Source organism: Syngnathus scovelli, chromosome 2 (genome assembly GCF_024217435.2).
Source record: "Syngnathus scovelli strain Florida chromosome 2, RoL_Ssco_1.2, whole genome shotgun sequence".
NCBI classification, from domain to species: Eukaryota; Metazoa; Chordata; class Actinopteri; order Syngnathiformes; family Syngnathidae; genus Syngnathus; species Syngnathus scovelli.
In genome coordinates this window covers 20079115-20098424 of record NC_090848.1, presented here as the reverse complement: position 1 = coordinate 20098424, position 19310 = coordinate 20079115, and the positions used below count along the sequence as shown (strand labels likewise).

The 19310-nt window shown below is 38.8% G+C and overlaps 1 protein-coding gene across 2 annotated transcripts in view; it reads left to right on the top strand.

Moving 5' to 3' along the window:
* Positions 1-17802, top strand: part of cntn3a.2 (contactin 3a, tandem duplicate 2) — a 55845-nt gene extending 38043 nt beyond the window's left edge. For both annotated transcript variants that reach the window (XM_049752963.2, XM_049752962.2), the window contains exons 14-23: positions 433-550; positions 4063-4221; positions 5811-5960; positions 8108-8178; positions 9044-9278; positions 9621-9730; positions 11332-11518; positions 12013-12125; positions 13315-13483; positions 14401-17802. In XM_049752963.2, coding sequence (XP_049608920.1) covers positions 433-550; positions 4063-4221; positions 5811-5960; positions 8108-8178; positions 9044-9278; positions 9621-9730; positions 11332-11518; positions 12013-12125; positions 13315-13483; positions 14401-14498 — 1410 coding nt within the window. In that variant the 3' untranslated portion in view covers positions 14499-17802. The remainder of the gene's footprint in view (positions 1-432; positions 551-4062; positions 4222-5810; positions 5961-8107; positions 8179-9043; positions 9279-9620; positions 9731-11331; positions 11519-12012; positions 12126-13314; positions 13484-14400) is intronic.
* Positions 17803-19310: the final 1508 nt, after the last annotated feature.

Genomic DNA, 19310 nt, shown 5'->3' with positions numbered 1-19310 from the left:
TTAAGGTGTGTCGGATAAATACAACAAAACTAAAATGATCCGAATGGCATAAAAACTACGGTATAATTTAATAATAAACGTGAATTCACTGTGTACTCTTATGCAACTTTATGAGCAGCGTCCTCATAATATCGCACAACCTAACATGATTAATTTTAATTTTTCCAAAATAAAAGATTGCTCAGACTCAGATAAATAAAACAACAATAATGCTACTTATTCTTTCTTGTGTGGCCCGGTACCAAATGATCCACCGGTACCGGTCTACAGCCTGGGGATTGCTTTAAAGTATCTGCAGCATTTGCCAAAACTTTTTTGTCTTTCTTCATTTGGTTTACTTCACCTTCAACTTGCCCAGCTTCAACCCTTAGTATGCTGTCACATGCTTTGTAATCTTTTCTGCAACATAAAGCTTCCTTTCCTCCTTGCCAGAGAGCTGCAGGAGATCTGATGATCAGGAATATTCAGCTCAACCACACGGGCAAATACATCTGCGTGGTGGACACGGATGTGGAAAGCCTCTCAGCCGTTGCCATATTGGTTGTGAAAGGTAAGAGAACCTCTCCACCGCTCTGGATGCGCTAATTAAAACGAGGCTCAGAGCACCGGGTCTCTTTGGAAGCTCTGGAAGGCAGATATTAAAAATCCCACCCAACTTTTATAGTTTCTGAAAGCCACAAATTGATCCAAAATACCATTTATGATGCCCTGCGTGTTGTCAAACTAAAACATACAGCACAATTTGCCTTAAGAGGCGCCATTATACATGCATGCTCCTTTCTGGGTGTTCTTTGTTCACTCGGGCTCTTAATTTAAAATAGCCTTATTTTCAGCCGCTGAATGGAGGAAGGCTAATTTGCCCACCTTGTCACCAAGATCACTCCCCAGGTTTTATTTGCAGTTTTTGTTTGTAGTTTCACTGGATTACAACAGGCTTGTTTTTCTGCCAGAAGTTTTTCCTCAATTACAGCCAATTGTCCGCATGCATAACTATAAGGGCACCATTTATCATGAGCTACGTCAGGCTTTATCGACATTTTTTTGTATAATAGCTGAATTGTATGGCAGCTGGGTGAGAGGAGGTCGGCTTCTCGATTGGATCAATGTGCTAAATTGCGGCGCAAATTGACACCATACAAATCTGTTAAATGCCAAATGAGTGAAGAGAGGATGTTCAGTATATGAAAAGGTTAGAGGCAAGCACCCACGGGCCACAATGTTAGGTATGTCCTTTGCCATATGGTTACCAAATTGTTCATTTGTTTTTATTAAACATCTTGGAAAGGAAGAGCTGTCGTAGCTGAGGACTAAGTGGAAATAAATCTCAATCTTAATAGAAACAATGCAATTCATGTCAAGTGAAGTGAATCCTGCCTGTGACTCTGCATTATTTATACAGAACGTCCTGCTGATGGCAGCTGTCACCAATGTGTCATTCCACACGCATCAAACAGCTTCAAATGTTAGGCAGTAAACCATGAAGCTAGTGGCAACCAAGCGATGTGTCATTTCAGATATTACTTTCCGGTACAGCTGCCAGCTGATATGTTGTGCCGAAAGCTACCTTTCAACCTGTGGCCAATAATAATAAAAGAAAATAAGAAAATGCTCTTGAAAAAATATTAGAATACATACATGAATATAGAATAACCACAATTCTACTTTACAGGAAAGTCTCTTTCACAAAATAATATCATTTATCACACATACATGTCAAAAGAATATCTTATTTTCCAAATGAAGTCCAACCTGGGATGCACTTCAAATATTTTGCTGGCAAGCAAACACAGTTTACAGCAATATTTCAACTCCTTCATCAGCGACATAACCTGAATTTATTAATCATTTCAAGAATCAGTGTTTGTACAAAAATCCTTGCTAAATATAAAAAAAATCTTGTGCAGCATGACCATGTATTTTTGCACCGCTGTGTGAACAGTTTATTACATGTCGTTCATAAACCTCGTATCCCATATAAATATAATACCTATAAATACCGTACTAAACAGTGCCCCCCCCCCCAGAAATTTGTTACTCGATACCTGTTATTCATCTACAGCATGTACAGTAGCACCTATTTTGACCATCGCATGAACAGTATATGTACCGAACAATAAATATTACTGTTATACTTTGAACAGTACGCAGAATATGAATGGCAATCTGTACATTAATGGATACAAACGTTAGAAAAAAAACGATGCTTTGGATTAATAGTTTATATATAAAAATGAAATTATATATGAGAATGAAAGTGAAATTATTACACGGAAAGCAGCACGTAGTGACCAATACAGCAGTGTGTGATATCCTACATGTGCTATAAGCGGTTGTAAAAGGAACCAGCAATATTAACTGTCAGCAGTGGAGTGACAACTATTCATGAATAAATCATACACAGAACAGTCATACAAGTCTGACAGCAGCAGGAAGGGGAGACATGCAAACTGGAAAATGTGCTTCTATGAGTACTGTAATTTAGGAGTGTGAGGATTTTTTTTTTTACACAGAGAAATGGTGCCAGGGAAAATCATTTTTGTTGTGTGAGTGGTGAAGCGGAGCACAGGCTCTGTACGTAGAGACTGTCATCAAGAATTGAGGCACACTATATGGACATAAATATTGGGACACCTGTCAATTGCACCTAAAGAGTGTGAAAATTCTATGTGCCCTTTGTCACCTACAACAGCTGCTGTTCCTGATTGACTGATTCGATTGAAAGATGTGTCTGAAGGCTTTTGAGCAAAAAGTGTACATTGAACTGGGTATACAAGCATAAGGAGGCTGGCTGGATCGTGAAGGTTTTAATTTTCATTGAACAGAGCACGAGGTAGATTTTTCAAATGTGATCATGGCACACAACACAAGGTCAATGATCTTGTCTCTTGGCACTCTGAAATGATCATCGCTCCCTCCCAAGCTCCTCCTAATTATACTTACCATGGGAGTGTTTTTGATCCCACTCTAGGTAGCACTTCACACCCACTACAGTGTGGCATGGTAGCCCTTGGGAAGGTCAGTGCTTAAAGGCGGTAATAATACCATGTGGATGAGTTCTAAAATGGTTGTCATTGTCCCTGTCCTCGCCACATGGTGATAATTTGACAATTTCACCCAGGTTGTAACATTTACCATGTCATTTCCATATTGCAAATTCCCATGCCACATATGTTCACACACTTTTGAGATGAACAGTGTCAGCTTGCTTTCGCTTCATCCAACAAAATGTAATTAAGAAAATGAAGATTTGAGCGTTGATTGCTTTTGCTCCCTTATTATTTATTAGCAGGGTCGTACATTGTTATTTTTCATATCACGAGTGACTAATGAGTTTTACTTAGATCAATATCTGTTGTAGGTATAAGCGCATGCCAGCGTGGCGGAAAAAACAGCGTCAACATTGAAATATTGTACCTCACTGAGGATGCATCTATTGTTTGCTTGTTAAAAAAGATTTTGCCCATTTGATAATTACAGTATATCATTTATATCATTTGCTTCTGTTTAAGAGCCACTAAAGTGGCTCTTAAACAAGCGGCATTGTTATTCTGCGGTGCACCTCATAGCTCTCCCGTGGTCTATTATTTCTGATGAGCTGACACCTTCATTAAGAACAGGAAACAGTAGATGACAATGAAACACTCCTCAAAAGTAGGCGTAATAGAAATAAACGATTAAATGCTGATCCTTCTCAATGATGAGACCCTTTTTCATCTTTAACTTTTTTTTTTCGTGACTCCCGGCATCCACTCGCATCTGCTCTTTCATCGATCAATTACCTGGAGGATGATGAAAGGGAAGTATTGCAGCTTGAGTGAATATTTGGGGATAAATTGTGAATTCAATTTTAATTCCTTGTGAAGGGCCTCACCTCTCTTTGAACTTAAGAAATACTTCCTCTTGTTAATATCGATTCAAAGGTGTTAAGGCTTTTGGAAAAGGGCTGACAATCTCTGGTAGAAATATTTTATTCATACCAACATATTCCTTGGAGCGGTCTGAGTGCACGCATGTAAAGCCGTGTTGTGTAGAACTGCCTGTGCGTCTTTCTGCTCGAGCTAGGCCCGCCCAGCCCACCGGACTCTGTGATGGTGGAGGAGGTGACAGACAGCACAGCCCAGCTGGTGTGGACCCCCGGACGGGACAACGGGAGCCCCCTCATCAATTACATCATTCAGACCAGGACACTTTTTACTGTGGGATGGCAAAGGGTTAACACGGGTAGGAAACCTTTCAAAGAAATATTCATTTAATTGCACACCTTCCCAGACATCTCGTGGCTCTCCGTAGGGAGAGTCAACTGTCGTGTGCAAAGTGTTAGAGGTCAGCTGCACAGCGGGGGATTCCTCGCTTAATCAATGTGGTGGTCAGTGGGGCTCACCAGAACCACTTCACACCTGTTTCAGTAGAACCAGCCCTCTCATCCTGTTTAGGTGAAAACGTTATTGTGCAAAGAGAACTAAAGTGGTGTTCAAAATTGGCTCTACACGCCTCACTAAAGCTAGGGAGGCACATAGCAAAAAGCCGGGCCCAATTTGAGCATTTTCCCTCCCTCGCAATCAAAGTCAGCAAAGCCCCAATTGTCAGATATCGCTTTAAAATTGATCTGAGTTTATATCCTGTGGTGTGGGATATGTTAAGAAGGATTTTGTCTCCCAGATCTGCTCCGAGAACAGTCAGAGCAGATAATTGTAAATGATAAATCTCTTTATTATCTATACTCGCAAATCAGTATGTGCTGTTTGTGGTCACTTCCAAGTTCCGCTGAAATGCAGACTCTGTGAGAAGGGTAGCTAATCAGAAGTGACATGAAGCTTGCACTGACACAAACAAATGAATAATTGGTTGTGTTGGTAGGGTGCGTGTAGAATGTGTCTCACAAGTCATTCAGCACGATATAATTGCAAGGAGAAAAACAATAAAAGCACCATCCAGAGGACTGTATTAGAACTTATTTACATGTATGGCTGTACTGCAAAATGTGAAAATAATGGAAAAAAGGACCTTGAATCAGTGGTGAGTGCTATGACTGATTAAAAAAATGCGTTCCTAGTTCAATTGAATTATCCAATTCAGCATTCATTGTTGAGGGCCCCTAGGAGGCGGAAGACTCTCCTAGGTTATTTTGAGTGAGAAGCACCGTACACTGTGGACTGATTGCCTGTTAATCACAGGGAACATCCTCTACAGTCCAACAGCCATACTTACTCAAAGCCACCCCTACAGGTAATTTAGAGATATTCAATTAATCACACTGGGAGGAAATGAAGTGCGCAAGCATGGGGGAGAACATGCTAACTCCATAAAGTGAAAACCAGGCCTCAAATGTGAATACATAAAGACAAGAGCCTGTGAAACCAGTATGATAGATTTTCCAACCATGTGCATCACAAGACTTGACTCTCCTTTCAATGCAAAACAACACTGCTGAGTCCCACAAGTGATTAGAAGTATCTCCTCAACAAACCTGGCAGTTTTGACACCAACAAGAGGGTCTTAGTACCACTATGAAGACACAAAAGAATACACATAACTCAAAAGAATGACAAATATTCCAATCTGTATCCTTTTGAGAGGCTGCATGCTTTGCTAATCATTTTGCCCCACCATGCTCCCTGCAGTTTTGCAATATCAAAACAATCATATTATGTATTTTAGTTAATTCGGTACTCAGCTTTTCACTGTTAATTAATGTTATTTAACTGTTGTGAAATACCTCCTCTTGATTTGTCAGGTTTTCAGTATCCCGCCATTTCTTCTTTTCGTCTTGATAATGGTTTTTTTTTTTTTTTTTTTTTTTTTTTTTTTAGTTCCAGAGATCATTGATGGGAGCACACTGACAGCCACTGTGGTGGATCTTAATGCCTGGGTGGAGTATGAGTTTCGGGTGCTGGCTAGGAACAATGTTGGAGTTGGAGAACCCAGCCCAGTGTCAGTCAAGACAAGGACAGAAGATGCAGGTATACCGTGGCTTCAGTACATCGCAGATTCACCCCCCCTACCCCCTAAAAAAAACTAAAAATTCCAAATAAAAATTCTGAATTGAAGAATTATTGCACAAAAGTTGCCCGCTCGCCAGCAGAAGGCAGGGAGTGCCCACACAATTGCAGTACGTACACGTGTACCTTGTTATAAAAGAAGTTGTTATAATAATAAGAGTTCTAAAAACATAATTTACAGTATTGTTAATGTACCTTGTTATAAAAACATTTTATTATAATAAAAAAGTTCTAAAAACATATTTACAGTATGTACACTTGTACCTTGTTATAAAAAAGTTGTTATAATAAAGGAGTTTTAAAAACATATTTACAGTATGTATAGTTTAGCTACATCAACATGTTACACACACACACACACACACACACACACACACACACACGTATCATATTTATATTTATATTATTTATACATTATTTTCTGTATGTCATTTATACTATTGATATAGTATTTACATGTTTGAAACTATTATTTAATGTTCTAATGATATGTGCACTTATATGGTTTAATATACTGTAATTTTCGGACTAAAAGTCGCTCCGGAATATAGGTCGCATTAGCCATAAAATGCACAATAACGTGAAAAAAAACATATATAAGTCGCTCCGGAGCATAAGTCGCATTTTGGGGGGAAATTTATTCCACAAAATCCAACACCAAGAACAGACATGAACGAGCAACAACAGGCTAAACGATAGGTATGCTAACGTGACATAAACACAAACGAATAGCTGAGAACGGGCCTGACGTAACATTAAGAATTATTAAAAAAAACTATTACATAAATAACACGTTTATAAAACCATCTGTGTCACTCCAATTCATTAAATCCATCGATCGTCCTTTGTCAACAATGGGTGCGCGCCGCTGACGGCGCTTGCACTTCAAAATATTCCACATGCCCATATAACGATATATAAATTGGATATCAAATAACTATTATATGAGCAATAATATTATCAAACCATCTGTGTGCTCTAAATCATTAAATCCATCAATCAAATTCCTCGTCCTTTGTCAACAACGGCGCGCGTGCACCCTGACGTCAGCCTCGTCGTTATTCCACAGATCTAGTATACAACTATAGCGTTAACAAAGTACAAGGAAAGACGTGGGTTAGGTAAACGGCTCTTTATTTAACAAGACAAGGCGTGTGGCGGCGTGGACTTCCAGCCACAGAGGTAGAAGAGAGATCCATTGAATAGGACCGGGCGTGCGTAAAATCCAAGACCGAGCCCCATCCACCGTCCCCGGACAGCCACCCGGCCAAGCGCCGGCCCCCGACTTCCATCCACGGAGGTGAAAGAGAGCTCCGTAGAGTAGGACCGGGCGTGCGTAAAAGCCATAATAGTTTTTCAAACCTTCTGTGTCACTCCAAATCCTTAAATCCTTCAAACTCTTCGTCCTCCGTGTCACTTAGAAACAAAGCCGCTATGATGCCGGTAGTACGTGGGGCCCTTCGTCATCCCGTGATCAACCTTTGTCCTTTTTGTAAACAACCGCGGTTCGTTTATCACGGTTTCACTTTTTTTTTGTTTTTTTTGAAAATGTTTGAAAAAAAAAACACATATAAGTCGCTCTTTATTATAAGTCGTCCCCCACCCAAACTATGAAAAAAACGCGACTTATAGTGGTCTTGGAACCAATTATCCACAATAAACGAGGGATTACTGTGTTTTGTAATTATCTAAGATCATTTGGGAAACGAACTCCACATCTTATTTGGGTGTAGTTTCCATTTCTGACATCATGAAAAAAACATTTGCAACGTTTAAACATCTTTGTCAGATTTTATTTCATTTAAACTAAATTGGATAATAATAACCCAATAATGGCAAGACAAGTTTAACCCAGACCTGTTACAGATAGTAGCAATCAAAAATCCACATTGAAAACCCCTTTAAGCATTTTCAGAGCCTAATAAAATTCATAGCAAATCATATCACGAGATTCTTAAATTGTGTTCCTTTTAATCCAGAGAAAATTCTTATTCTGGTGAAATCTTTGCCTCCTTGAAGCCTTGGCATACGTCTTTACTCTCAGAGTGTTCTTGTTCTTTTTCAAAAGTTTTCTATGTGGAGGTGTTGACAAGTTCTCTGTTGTGCAGTCCCTGATGCCGCGCCAGGTGATGTGGGCGGAGGAGGCGGAAGCAGGTCAGAGTTGGTCATCACATGGGAGGTAAGTCATCGATCTTATGTTGTTCATTTTTAATACATCATAATTCCCAGAAGGGTGACACTAACGGCATAATAATTTCCGAGGTTTTGGTCAATTTACTATTGTTCAGCTAATTGCACAATGCAATAATCCAATGCAATGAAGTGGTGCAGGTAGCTTACAATCATTGTTGATTTTGAAGATACAGTAAGTTAACTGCATTAAGTGCAGCACACCAATGGATTGCACTATTGTATATTAAATACAGATCATTGATGAGGAAAATAATGTGTCTAATTAAATTGACGATATAATTGACCACACGCACAGTTCCATAAGACTGCCAGATTACCATTAAAATAACAGTGGTCATAAAACATTTTCAGCGGCCTTTGTAACAATTATGATTGAGCCCTTTAAATTCTACCTAACACAAATGAGTCAGCCAAATGTGTCATTTTGTGTGGATGTTTGACATTCCTAAAATGTATTGCTGTTGTTTGACACTGGAAAAAAATGGTATAGATTTTTTACTTTAATGACTAGACCCCAGTGAGGCGAACGTGGGTATAAAAAGGTGAAATCAGTTTATTAGGAAATTCCTCATTCCTGTTAAAATGTCGAGAGCTTCATTCTCTTTTTATGACAGGGGTGCTCATAAATTTGTTAAGCACCGTGTATAGGGAGAAATAATGTTTTCATTTGAAAGATACACTGTTGTGAGCTTCGACACTTTTAAAGCCATTTCCTTCATTCCATATTGTCAGGTGGGTCTCTAAAGCAATTTGAGGGTCACACAAACCGATGGCGTCGGCCCAGGGGCGGGATGAACGTGAGTGGTTTGTATATGTTTTAATATCACTATAGTTTTGTGTTTCAATCTCAGCCTGTCCCCGAAGAACTACAGAATGGTGAAAGCTTTGGTTACATCATTGCTTTCCGCGCTTTTGGAGAAGTCAGCTGGACCCATGTGGCCACCTCTGCCCCGGGTGCATCTCGCTATGTGTACCGCAACGAAAGCATCGCGCCCTTCTCCCCATTCCACGTCAAAGTTGGCACATATAACAGTAAAGGGCAGGGGCCCTTCAGCCCCGTGGTCACCATCTACTCTGCAGAGATAGGTAAGCCAAAGACGACCAGAAAAAAATGTTTGCAAGGCTGCAAAACTTTCTGAATGCCACAAGAGGACAAAGATCACACAAGGGGTTTTGTTGAAAGCTGGAAGCACTTTGAGTAAACCGTACGGCGTGCTGTGCAACCAAATAAATATTTTTATCGAGGGTCGGAAAGTGTGGAAATATCATATATTGTTAACCTCAACATTCACTGACATTTACATCCACGCACTGTGAAAGTTTCGAGATGCTACCATCGTTGCAATACATGTTTGGAGATCAGATGTATTCTTTGTGCTGATATGAGAAGGCGGTGATGCTAAGTCCGTCTCCTATTGTCTGCTTCAGAGCCAAGTGGGGTGCCAGTGGGAGTTTGGGCCAGAAGTGTCTCAGCCTATGAGATCGAAGTGAATTGGCAGGCTCTCTCCTTAACCCCCGAAAAGGTTCTCGGCTATGAGGTACATTTTAATCCATCCATCCATTTTTTGTACCACTTTGTCCCCATGGGGGTCGCGGGCATGCTGGAGCCTATCCCAACCGTCATCGGGCAGTAGGCGGGGGACACCCTGAACTGAATAAGTATAATTTTAATTTTGAAAAGTAGAAATCACATGCAATACGATTCAGATGTTTGTCTTCAACAAGGTCATTTGTTGCTAGGAAACGGTTGGTTCATTTTAGCTGCTTCTATAGCCCAAATTATATAGCGCTTTGTACCGTTGTGACAAGCAACATGACCGATTGTTTGCACAGGAACAAAGGTAAACTGCCTGACCACACTTTTCATGGTGGGTGTCAATTATAGGCTAACAGAGTCAATACAGTGGCCGCACACAACACTGGATCACAGGTTAAAATGCTGAGTGCCATCAGCATGGATGAAAATCTTCATGCTCACAAAGCTTTGGAGTTCAAAAACACTAAGAATTGGTTGCCCAAATATTTCCAGCCTATCAACCAAAATGAATTCTTGAAGTCTTGAATTCAAAAACATTTTTAAATCCATGCAAACAGAAGTGCAACATAGGCTGGGTGACATTATTATCATTTGTATTATTATTAAGGGTAACACTGCAATTTCATTTTCAAACCAAGTGTGTGTATGTTCTGCTTTCATGAATGTTAATAAATCAAATATTTTTAGATTATGCAAAAACCTAATTTTTATCGCAGTTATTACTCTCTCGAGATTGGATTCAGAGGTCTGACTCAACAAATTGTGGCGATATGACTTTCTTCCCTAAAGAAACCCAGCATGTTTGCTTAAAACTGTCCATCTCATAAAATTTCTTCTGGTGTCATTTCATATGTATCTAAGAGATGAGAGTATCAAGGGGGCAAATGGTCGTCTTATTACTTTCAGTGTTGTAGTCTGAACATGTGAAAATATCAGTACATGCTTTGTGAACTAATTGTTACAATACCATATGAATGGAACGCGTTTATTAAAAAAAATCATATGATTCGTTGAGCATTTGATGTAGTAGAGAATTTATTTCTAAAAAGGAAATAAAATGTACTTTACATGTGTCTGAAATTGTATATTTATTTTTATTGTTAATACATCTACTACACTAAAATGTATCTCTCTACATTCAAATGTCCAGCAGGTCATATTTCTGAGAATGAAAAATTATGTAGTTGAAATGTTGTTCTGATTAAAAATATAATTTTGATAATTGAATTTGGTCCCTTCTGAGATATGGTGTGGTGATCCGATGCGACACAAGTAAACTGCTGCGTCCACCTTATTTAATGGTTGAATAGCTCTGAAAACCTCTTATATTCATCGCAGTCCTTTTCATTTCTGACATACTATTGCTCTTCTTTTTGCTGGCAAAATAAGCAAGTAAAATAAAATAAAGACCGCAAACCATCGGATACATCGATGCTGTGATCTCACTTCAGAGGATACAGTCAGAGCTGATCATTTAACAATAGCACATTCCGACACATCCCTAACAGTCCTGCTGGCTTTGAACCACATATAGAATGAGAATTTCTGTGACTTCAAGTCATGACAGTTTGTTTCAATCCATGTGAAATCGGTCGCACATAGGTGGTGTACTGGGAAGACGACACAAAACCAGAGACTATGGGAAAGGTTCGCGTTCCCTGGAACTACACCTCGGTTACAGTTAGCGGCTTGGCAGGGCACACACAGTATTTCCTGACTGTCAGTGCCTTCAACACAGCGGGCACCGGCCCCTTCCTTCCTGCAATCAATGTCACCACAAAAAAAACCCGTAAGTCTTTGAGACCCCCTGCGCTCTGCTGCTTGATTTTGTTTACACGAGGATGATTATCTCGAGGTACAAGCTATGGTGGCTGCTGTGTTCTGTTTTGTGCCTCTGTGTTGGTTTTTGATTTTCTCTGCTATGTCAAGGAAGACAAAGTCAATTACTGAGTACATGTAATGTATTCCCAGTGCAACAACAACCTATTCTCTGTGTGACCATTACAAAAAGTGACGGACTCGGCCAAAATTTCCCTTCCAGAATATACATTTTGACTCCAGAATATTCCTAGTGTTGAATTATTTGTATTGTGAACGGTGGCAGTTAACATGAATAATATAATTTTATATATATATATATATATATATATATATATATATATATATATATATATATATATATATATTAATAATATATATATTATTACTACTCATAGTAATAATTTGCTCATTCTTATTTGTTCCTTGCCTCACAGTGTTTCTTGTCAATATATCATCTCACAGCACCATCCCAGCCGCCTGTGGATATCGAATGGACCCTAATCGGCTCCCAACTTTCTCTCTACTGGGAGCCTGTGGTGGCACTGGAGTCCGAGTCAGAAGTTACAGGTTACCAGGTGAGTTATAGCATATTTTGACACTGCCATGTATGGTGCTTAACAATTTTGTTACATTGCCACCAAAGGTAAGGTTTACGACACAGTTTTGCTAAATTAGCAGCTTTGATTCAGTCCTTACTTTGGTGCAGGCCACGATGGTTCAGTTTGTTCTCAGTGATGGTGACAGAGTTACTGTGAAAACTTGTCTGTGCCTTGCCTGGCAACCTATGCAGGCTGCAGTCAGGCTTTTGCCTGTAGTCAGCTGGGATTTGCGCCAGCTCCCAATGACACTGAACAAGATAAGAAGAAGAAAATAGATTGATTGCGGGTAATTAAAGTCTGATTCGCTAAAAAAATCAATTTCCAATGTTCTAATAAGCTTCTCTCCGCATTTTCTTCTTTCTCTTAGAAGCTTGGAGGTTTTGTGCAATCACTTAATTACTGCCATTTCAAACTGTTCTTAACTCCCTCCTTCATGTAGGTCCATGTACCTTCTGTGCATTCTATTTTTACTTCTGAAACACAAATTAAAAAAAGAAAATTGTATTTTCCATTTCTTTTTTTAAACAAAAATAACAAGGTAACCATTTTACTGACCCTTTTTCAACAAATTACATGGAGAAATATGGAAGGGCTCGAAGTTACGTGTTTATATTTTTATATTTCAATTTTGTGCTCTTTTCCAATGCCTATTATTAGGGTATTACAAATTATTCAAAATCCATCCATCCATTTTCTATACAGCTTGTCCCCACGGGGCATATTTTGCAAATTTTATTCTTATGCTGTACGCACTTTCAGTAATGTTGATAAGCTGTTTTGTTTCTTTACTTTGCTTTGCAATCTCCTTAACTCTATAGCTGCTTTTAAATGTACTCTCATTTACAGAAATTTTGCATTTGAGATGCGCTATAAATTAGAGAGTGTAGTATATTTTGTTTTACAACCTGTAGGTTTTTATTAAGCCCACTATATAGTTGACCCCCGATATGATTTTTTTTTTTTTGCCTCCAAAAATGAGTTATAGTTTTATAACTATATATATATATATATATATATATATATATATATATATATATATATATATATATATATATATATATATATATATATATATATATATATATGTTTATTTATATTATAATATTCACAGAGTTGTATAGTACATGATGGCCATGTTCATTTCATCCCATTTTTTCCTCTTCAGTTGTCATACAGGAGAAGTCAACTCAAAGAAGTAAATACGCTCACAACAACCAATTCAACAGCTGAGCTGACGCTCCCCGAGGTCGACGACGAGTACATCATTCACATTCAGTCCCTGAGTGAAGGAGGCCTGGGCCCTGCTTCTGATGCCATTCGAGTCCACCAGCTTAGTAAGCACCCGTTTCACCTTTGAATGGTTCAAGGGAACAGCCTTTGATTTTGCATGAAAGCAAAACATGATTGCAACGCTTTTATTTACCCACAATAAATGCAATGTTATTACAATATTTTAATACTAAGCACGCTGACCATGATTATTCTACTCTTCTTAAGTCACTTCACATTTTTTAAATCATTTGTTAAATAATTACATTTGATTTTAATATCAAACAACAATGCGCGAGTCCCCAGCGCACTCAGCGGGCCAAAGGGGTTTATATTTGGCTGAATATTGCTAGACAATTCTTCTCTGTGTCAGGGTGACTTCCTCTATTACCAAATGAAATGACTGTCGAGTGTGTGACTCCACGGGGGCTCGCCTTCAAGTGTAAACAATCATTTACACATAAAGCTACATTTTATGTTCAGACCCCCAAAAACACGTGTTGAGAGAGTCATAAGTCAAAATATTGTATGAAAAAAAACGATTCCTTTAAGTGCTTTTATTTTTGATAAGTATGTGGCATGGGAAATGTGTTCATAGACACTCCTAAGCATGATGGGTTTTTCTTTTTAGAAATCATATACTTCTCTTTATTATGAGCTCACTGCATTTTAATTCTAGATGACCTGTGTTGGCAGTAATTTAAGCACAGATGGATTATTGGTAAAAAATGAGAAAAGGGTGTGAATAGTATTAAGAAAATAAAATATAAAATAAATCTTACCAGAACAAAGTTGTTGTAGTTTTCTGTGTATGGTGTTTTACACACAAAGCGTTTTTTTTCCCACCTCACTCCATCAACTGGGTCTGGCTGGGTTGTTTTAACCATCTGTATCTTCCAGTGCAATCACATTTAAACTAGCAAGCATTGATCAGCTCAGATAGCTTTTTAACATCAGTTTGTACCGTCTGTGTGTGCTACAGGTATGAGTGCTCGCGGCTCGAGAGCCTCGAATGCGGACGCATCGCTGCCCTTCCTGCTCCTCGCCAGTGCAATATCAACATTCAGGTCGACACTGTGATGCATTTGCTCTGTCTTTTTGCTTTGGAAGTGTGCTATTTTAGCAGGGATGAGGTCGAAGAGGGGTCGAAGCACTGTCCTTCTCCATTTCAGCCTTTTGTTTTGTCTCTACTCTAGAATGATGCAGATGCCTTACTTCCATTCATGTGCCGCAGTAGTTTTAGCCTTCCTATCATTTTGGTCCCAGACACGGACTTTCATGATGATTTTTGTGTATTCCGGACAACGGCAATGAGAAGTGGCGTTTTGTATTTAAGGGTTTTCCTCCCTTTGTCTCAATTGGCAAGCAGGAGCACAATCCTTCACACGCGTCTGTGCCTTTCAAGCTCATTGACAGAGGAGAACGACACTCACAGCCATCTTCCTCTTTACTTGCTTGTTGGAGGTTCCGTCCCGGATTCCAACTCATAAAAGTCAATTTACCTTGTGTGATTTGATTACAGAGTGCTCCGTTTAGCATGAGGGTTCCTCAAGGATTTTATGCTTCAGAGCAGTCCTTGTACTTTCCTACAAACTGATGGATTGGACTTTTACTGTGCATCTGCAAGGAGATTGCGTCAAATGGATCTTCGAGTACTTTTACTTCGGACTTGTACTGTAGCTTTGGTTGGAGGTGTGAGGATGAGGATCAATACATCACAGAGAACTGAAACAAATAGATGGCACTTTATATGACAGCAGATCAGTAGATACATTCTGCCAAACTGATTTTCACAGTTAACACTGTGTTAACAGTGACAATAAAGGAATTCAATTCAATTCAATTTTGAAAGATCACAAATGACTATGACCAAAATAATAGGTCATGTGCTGGTGTATTTTTGAGCTTGTGCACACGAGGGGTTGAAAACAAAAGGTTTATTGCTTCAGTTTGTAAGCATTCTGTGTCCAGTAAACAGTGGTCAGTGTCTTGTAACCATATGGAAGGTCTTGGTACTTCTGTGGGTATTCAGTACCATGTTTGGAATGCAATGGAAACAAAAGAATTATGGAGAAGTTAAGCATTTGGAAGTCATGTTTTTCTTTTTTTTTTTTTTTTTTTTTTTTTATCACCGTAACACCATAATAACTTGGACAGTTTACACTTCCCATTACTGGCAAAAAAAAAAAATTAAGTTTAGCATAATTTGCAATTAACCAGATCTGTTTTACATGTCTTATTACCACCATTATTCCCTTCATTTTAACATTTCCTAATAACTTTTTGTTAATTGTTTTATTATTAACATGGCATAATTTTTTTGAAAAGCCAACTTTATTATTACTAGAGTTTGTCATTTCACCCTCGACAGTCTTTTAATGCATTTTACCTACAGTATATTACCTTTTGTATTATTTTGATTGTTTCAGGTGAAATCCACGTATCTCCAAAGTTACATCTTTTCAGAAAAAAAAAGTTGTTTTGGTTGGGAAACGCTGCATCGTTGGTACAAAATTGGTACTGGACCTTATTGCAATCAAATGTCATTGGGCCTGACAGTGGTGATAGCGTACATAGTGTGTCATTTGCCCCTTTTTAATTTTGAAGGGTTGTAACGCTCCCAGCCTTGTCCCCAAACGCTTTATAAAACACAGCACAAAATAGCATTTCTTTTCTTTTCATTTAATGGGTTAAGTGCAACACTTTGGAGTATGGAGTATGCCGTTGGCGGAATACAACTAATATTAGTCCATAAGCATAATGTCGGGCTGGACTTTTAGTGCATTGTTCTAGTAAATTATTGCAGGAACACATCACAGTATTTCTATTCTCTTTCTCCCCCTCCTGAAGCATTAACGTCAGTGTAACGAGTGTAACGCAAAGTTTCATTATCCTGTCAATTTGCCAAAGCAATTTGAAAATGTCACTTTGAGTTCTGGGAAAACTGTTACAAGCCTTCTTTCTTTTCATCCCTGACATTTTTGTTCAATTAATAAGGCATACACTCAACACAGTAATCAATAGCGAAATCCATCTGGGCAATGCCATTGCCCAGCAACTCACTTGTTTGCAGTCAGCAGGGGAAGTTTCAAGAGCTGCCAAAACAACAAACAAAAAATACATGCCAGTCTGATCGTTGCCCTCTCGCCACCGGCTTATTTGGCAAAGTGTATGTTCAGCTGTGTTTATCACTTTGTGAATCTGTCCGTTGTTGTCTGTTGGATTGGCTTCTTTACAGTATGTGCAGTATTCGTCGTTATTGTTGGTTGTATTCAAGCCAGCCACATTTATTTCATGTGTTAAATGTCCTTTTAATGGCCAGCGGGGTTGACATCAGCTATACAACAACATGTGCCATGCGGCTCCGTTTAAACGCTGACTTGATAAATGGAGAATCCAGACAGACGCCATTATTGAGCAGACATCAAAGCAGCTTAATGAATTTGAGCAGGACTGAGGGAAGTAATGTGCCAAGATTTGTCGCTCATTGTGATCTTAAAGGAAAGCGACATTGACGAACACAACTTAGAATGGCGTGTTTCTCTCAAACAACTGCAGGTGCGAAGGAAAGGGAGCTATTTAAAGGCTGCAGTGTTTGCATTAGAAAACAAAATGCTTCCTTCCATCATTCACATTTGTTGTTTTTACATCTTTGTATGCAGTTCTTTTGTGTACATGATTACATTAAGGAATGTCATTTTGCCAATCTTTACACAGGAAACATATTGTATGATTGCATATTGAAAAATTTTAAAAATAATTCATTTCTAATGTGCGTTTTGGGTACAGCAAAGCAATGGCGACATCTCTGTTTTTGTAAATTATCAGTGCAGTGGCGATGTTTAATGAATTAAGTGTTAGCGCTGTCAGGCTCTTGCACTCTTTGTTTTATTGACCTTGATTGTTTGGATTTTTGTTTTCTTTAGCAATTCTGCACAAAGGTCAAGTGTTGTTTTAAAAGAAATAAAGACATGCTGGCAAAATTATGTACTTAATTTGAAGCAGCGTCTGGCAAAGGGAAGATTAATAACTGAGGTGGTGTCAATTCTCAGTGGAAACACATGAGCAGAAAGTAACAATTTCCAGGGTTGCAGACAGGCTTTCAATGCCTTTTATTTCAGATCAGACACAAAAAAAACGCAAAACTGATTAGAATGCGACAAAATGACAAGCCGCGTGTCCTGAACATAACAACGCTTGGCCTTTCTGTTCTCTCTTGTATGTATTTTGCCATGCAAGTGATCTCTGTGAGATCGTGGCTGGAGGGTTTTCATATTGAAAAGTCATTTGCTGATCTTGATATGCTGAAGCCGTGCATGTATAATATTGTTTGGTGCATTTGTGTTTTCTAAATGAGGCAGTTAATAAAAACAAACAAAATCAACTGAGATTTTGGACTGCATTTGTCTACACTATACAGCACATAATGTGACTGTCATTTTCTGCATCAGCAGCTTTATTGTCTTTTACTGCAGGTCAAAAATACGTGGTGCCCTAGGGGAATAGAGAAGCTCTTAATTGCAAAATATTATGAAATTTTTGCCATTTTTAATTAATTGGTAGTTGTCCTATTTGTTGAAATCCATCTCATAAAGGAATTCATGAAATGGAATCCAATGCCTCTGCACTGTAGCATCTTTCATTAACTGGTTATTCGTATTCTCTGACATACGTAAAAAGAGCATTTAAAAAATGAACACAAGTTCACCAGCTTCATGAATGTAAGGGTGCAAAATGATGGATGGAAGGAAACAATGGATTTCAAAGTTGAATATTGAGTTGTTGACTGAGCTTTCACAAGCATGTGGCATTGACTCAACTCAATTTAGAGTGCTTTAAAATAACCATTGTTCCATACAAAGTGAATAAAAATCAGTCATACAATAACAAAAAGTAAACAAACAACAATAAATCAATAACACAAATACAGCGAACAACATAAAACAATGAAACAAAGCTGAGTCGAAAATTATAGTCATGGACAAATAGAGGGGGCTTGCTTAACATTTAGCGGGAGGTCATACCAAAGAATGACAATAGAAAAGGCTTGATCCCCTCTGGGCTGTTGGTCCTTGAGATCTGCTGTCACGTCTGTGAAGTACCAAGCAGGCGCATAGGGCTGGCTGGAGGAGCTCAAAGAGGGAAGATGGGACAAAACCATTTGAATGTATTTAAAGAGGAACTCAACCCCCACATTTTCTTTGCAATAATATGTAGTATGTGTGTCAGGGTTTTCCAGATTATCTTTATCGTATGATTATGTTGGAATGCAACCTGTAATAAATGACCTAGCTTGTCCCATCCTACACAAAGTCGTAAAACACCCCTTGCTATGTTTTGACTAGAGGTCAAGGGCTTTCTCTATTCAGTCCACTCTTACCCCCACTCTGTTTTTCTTAATAAATATGCTCTTGCAGGAGCGAGTCAGACTTCATTCGATCATTGCTGTACGCACAGCGACGAATGGACTCTCCACCTGCATGTGTCTAAAAGGACTTACTTGTCTCCCGTGTGGTTCTTGCGAAATAAGTTGGAGTGAGCACAACTCTAACAATGTGCCTCCAGCTAGTCTAAACAGGACACTATTATAAATATCCTGTTTATGGAATATGAGTTAAGCAACAAAATTCACCCGTTTTTATCTATTTCAGTGGGCAGCCATTTTGACACTTGCTATCGACTGAAAATGACATCACAGTTGCCAGCCAGGTCACAATCAATTACGGCTCAGCGTCTGAAAACTGGTGGGCAGGTACTCCAAATACAACAATTTGCATACACATCATTTTAAATTCAATATTCACAAAATCTCTATGTCCCGTTTAACTCATAGTCTTGCAAGTGTACAATTCCGTTATAGTTCACAATTGCTGGAGTCCACACCGTTAGCGC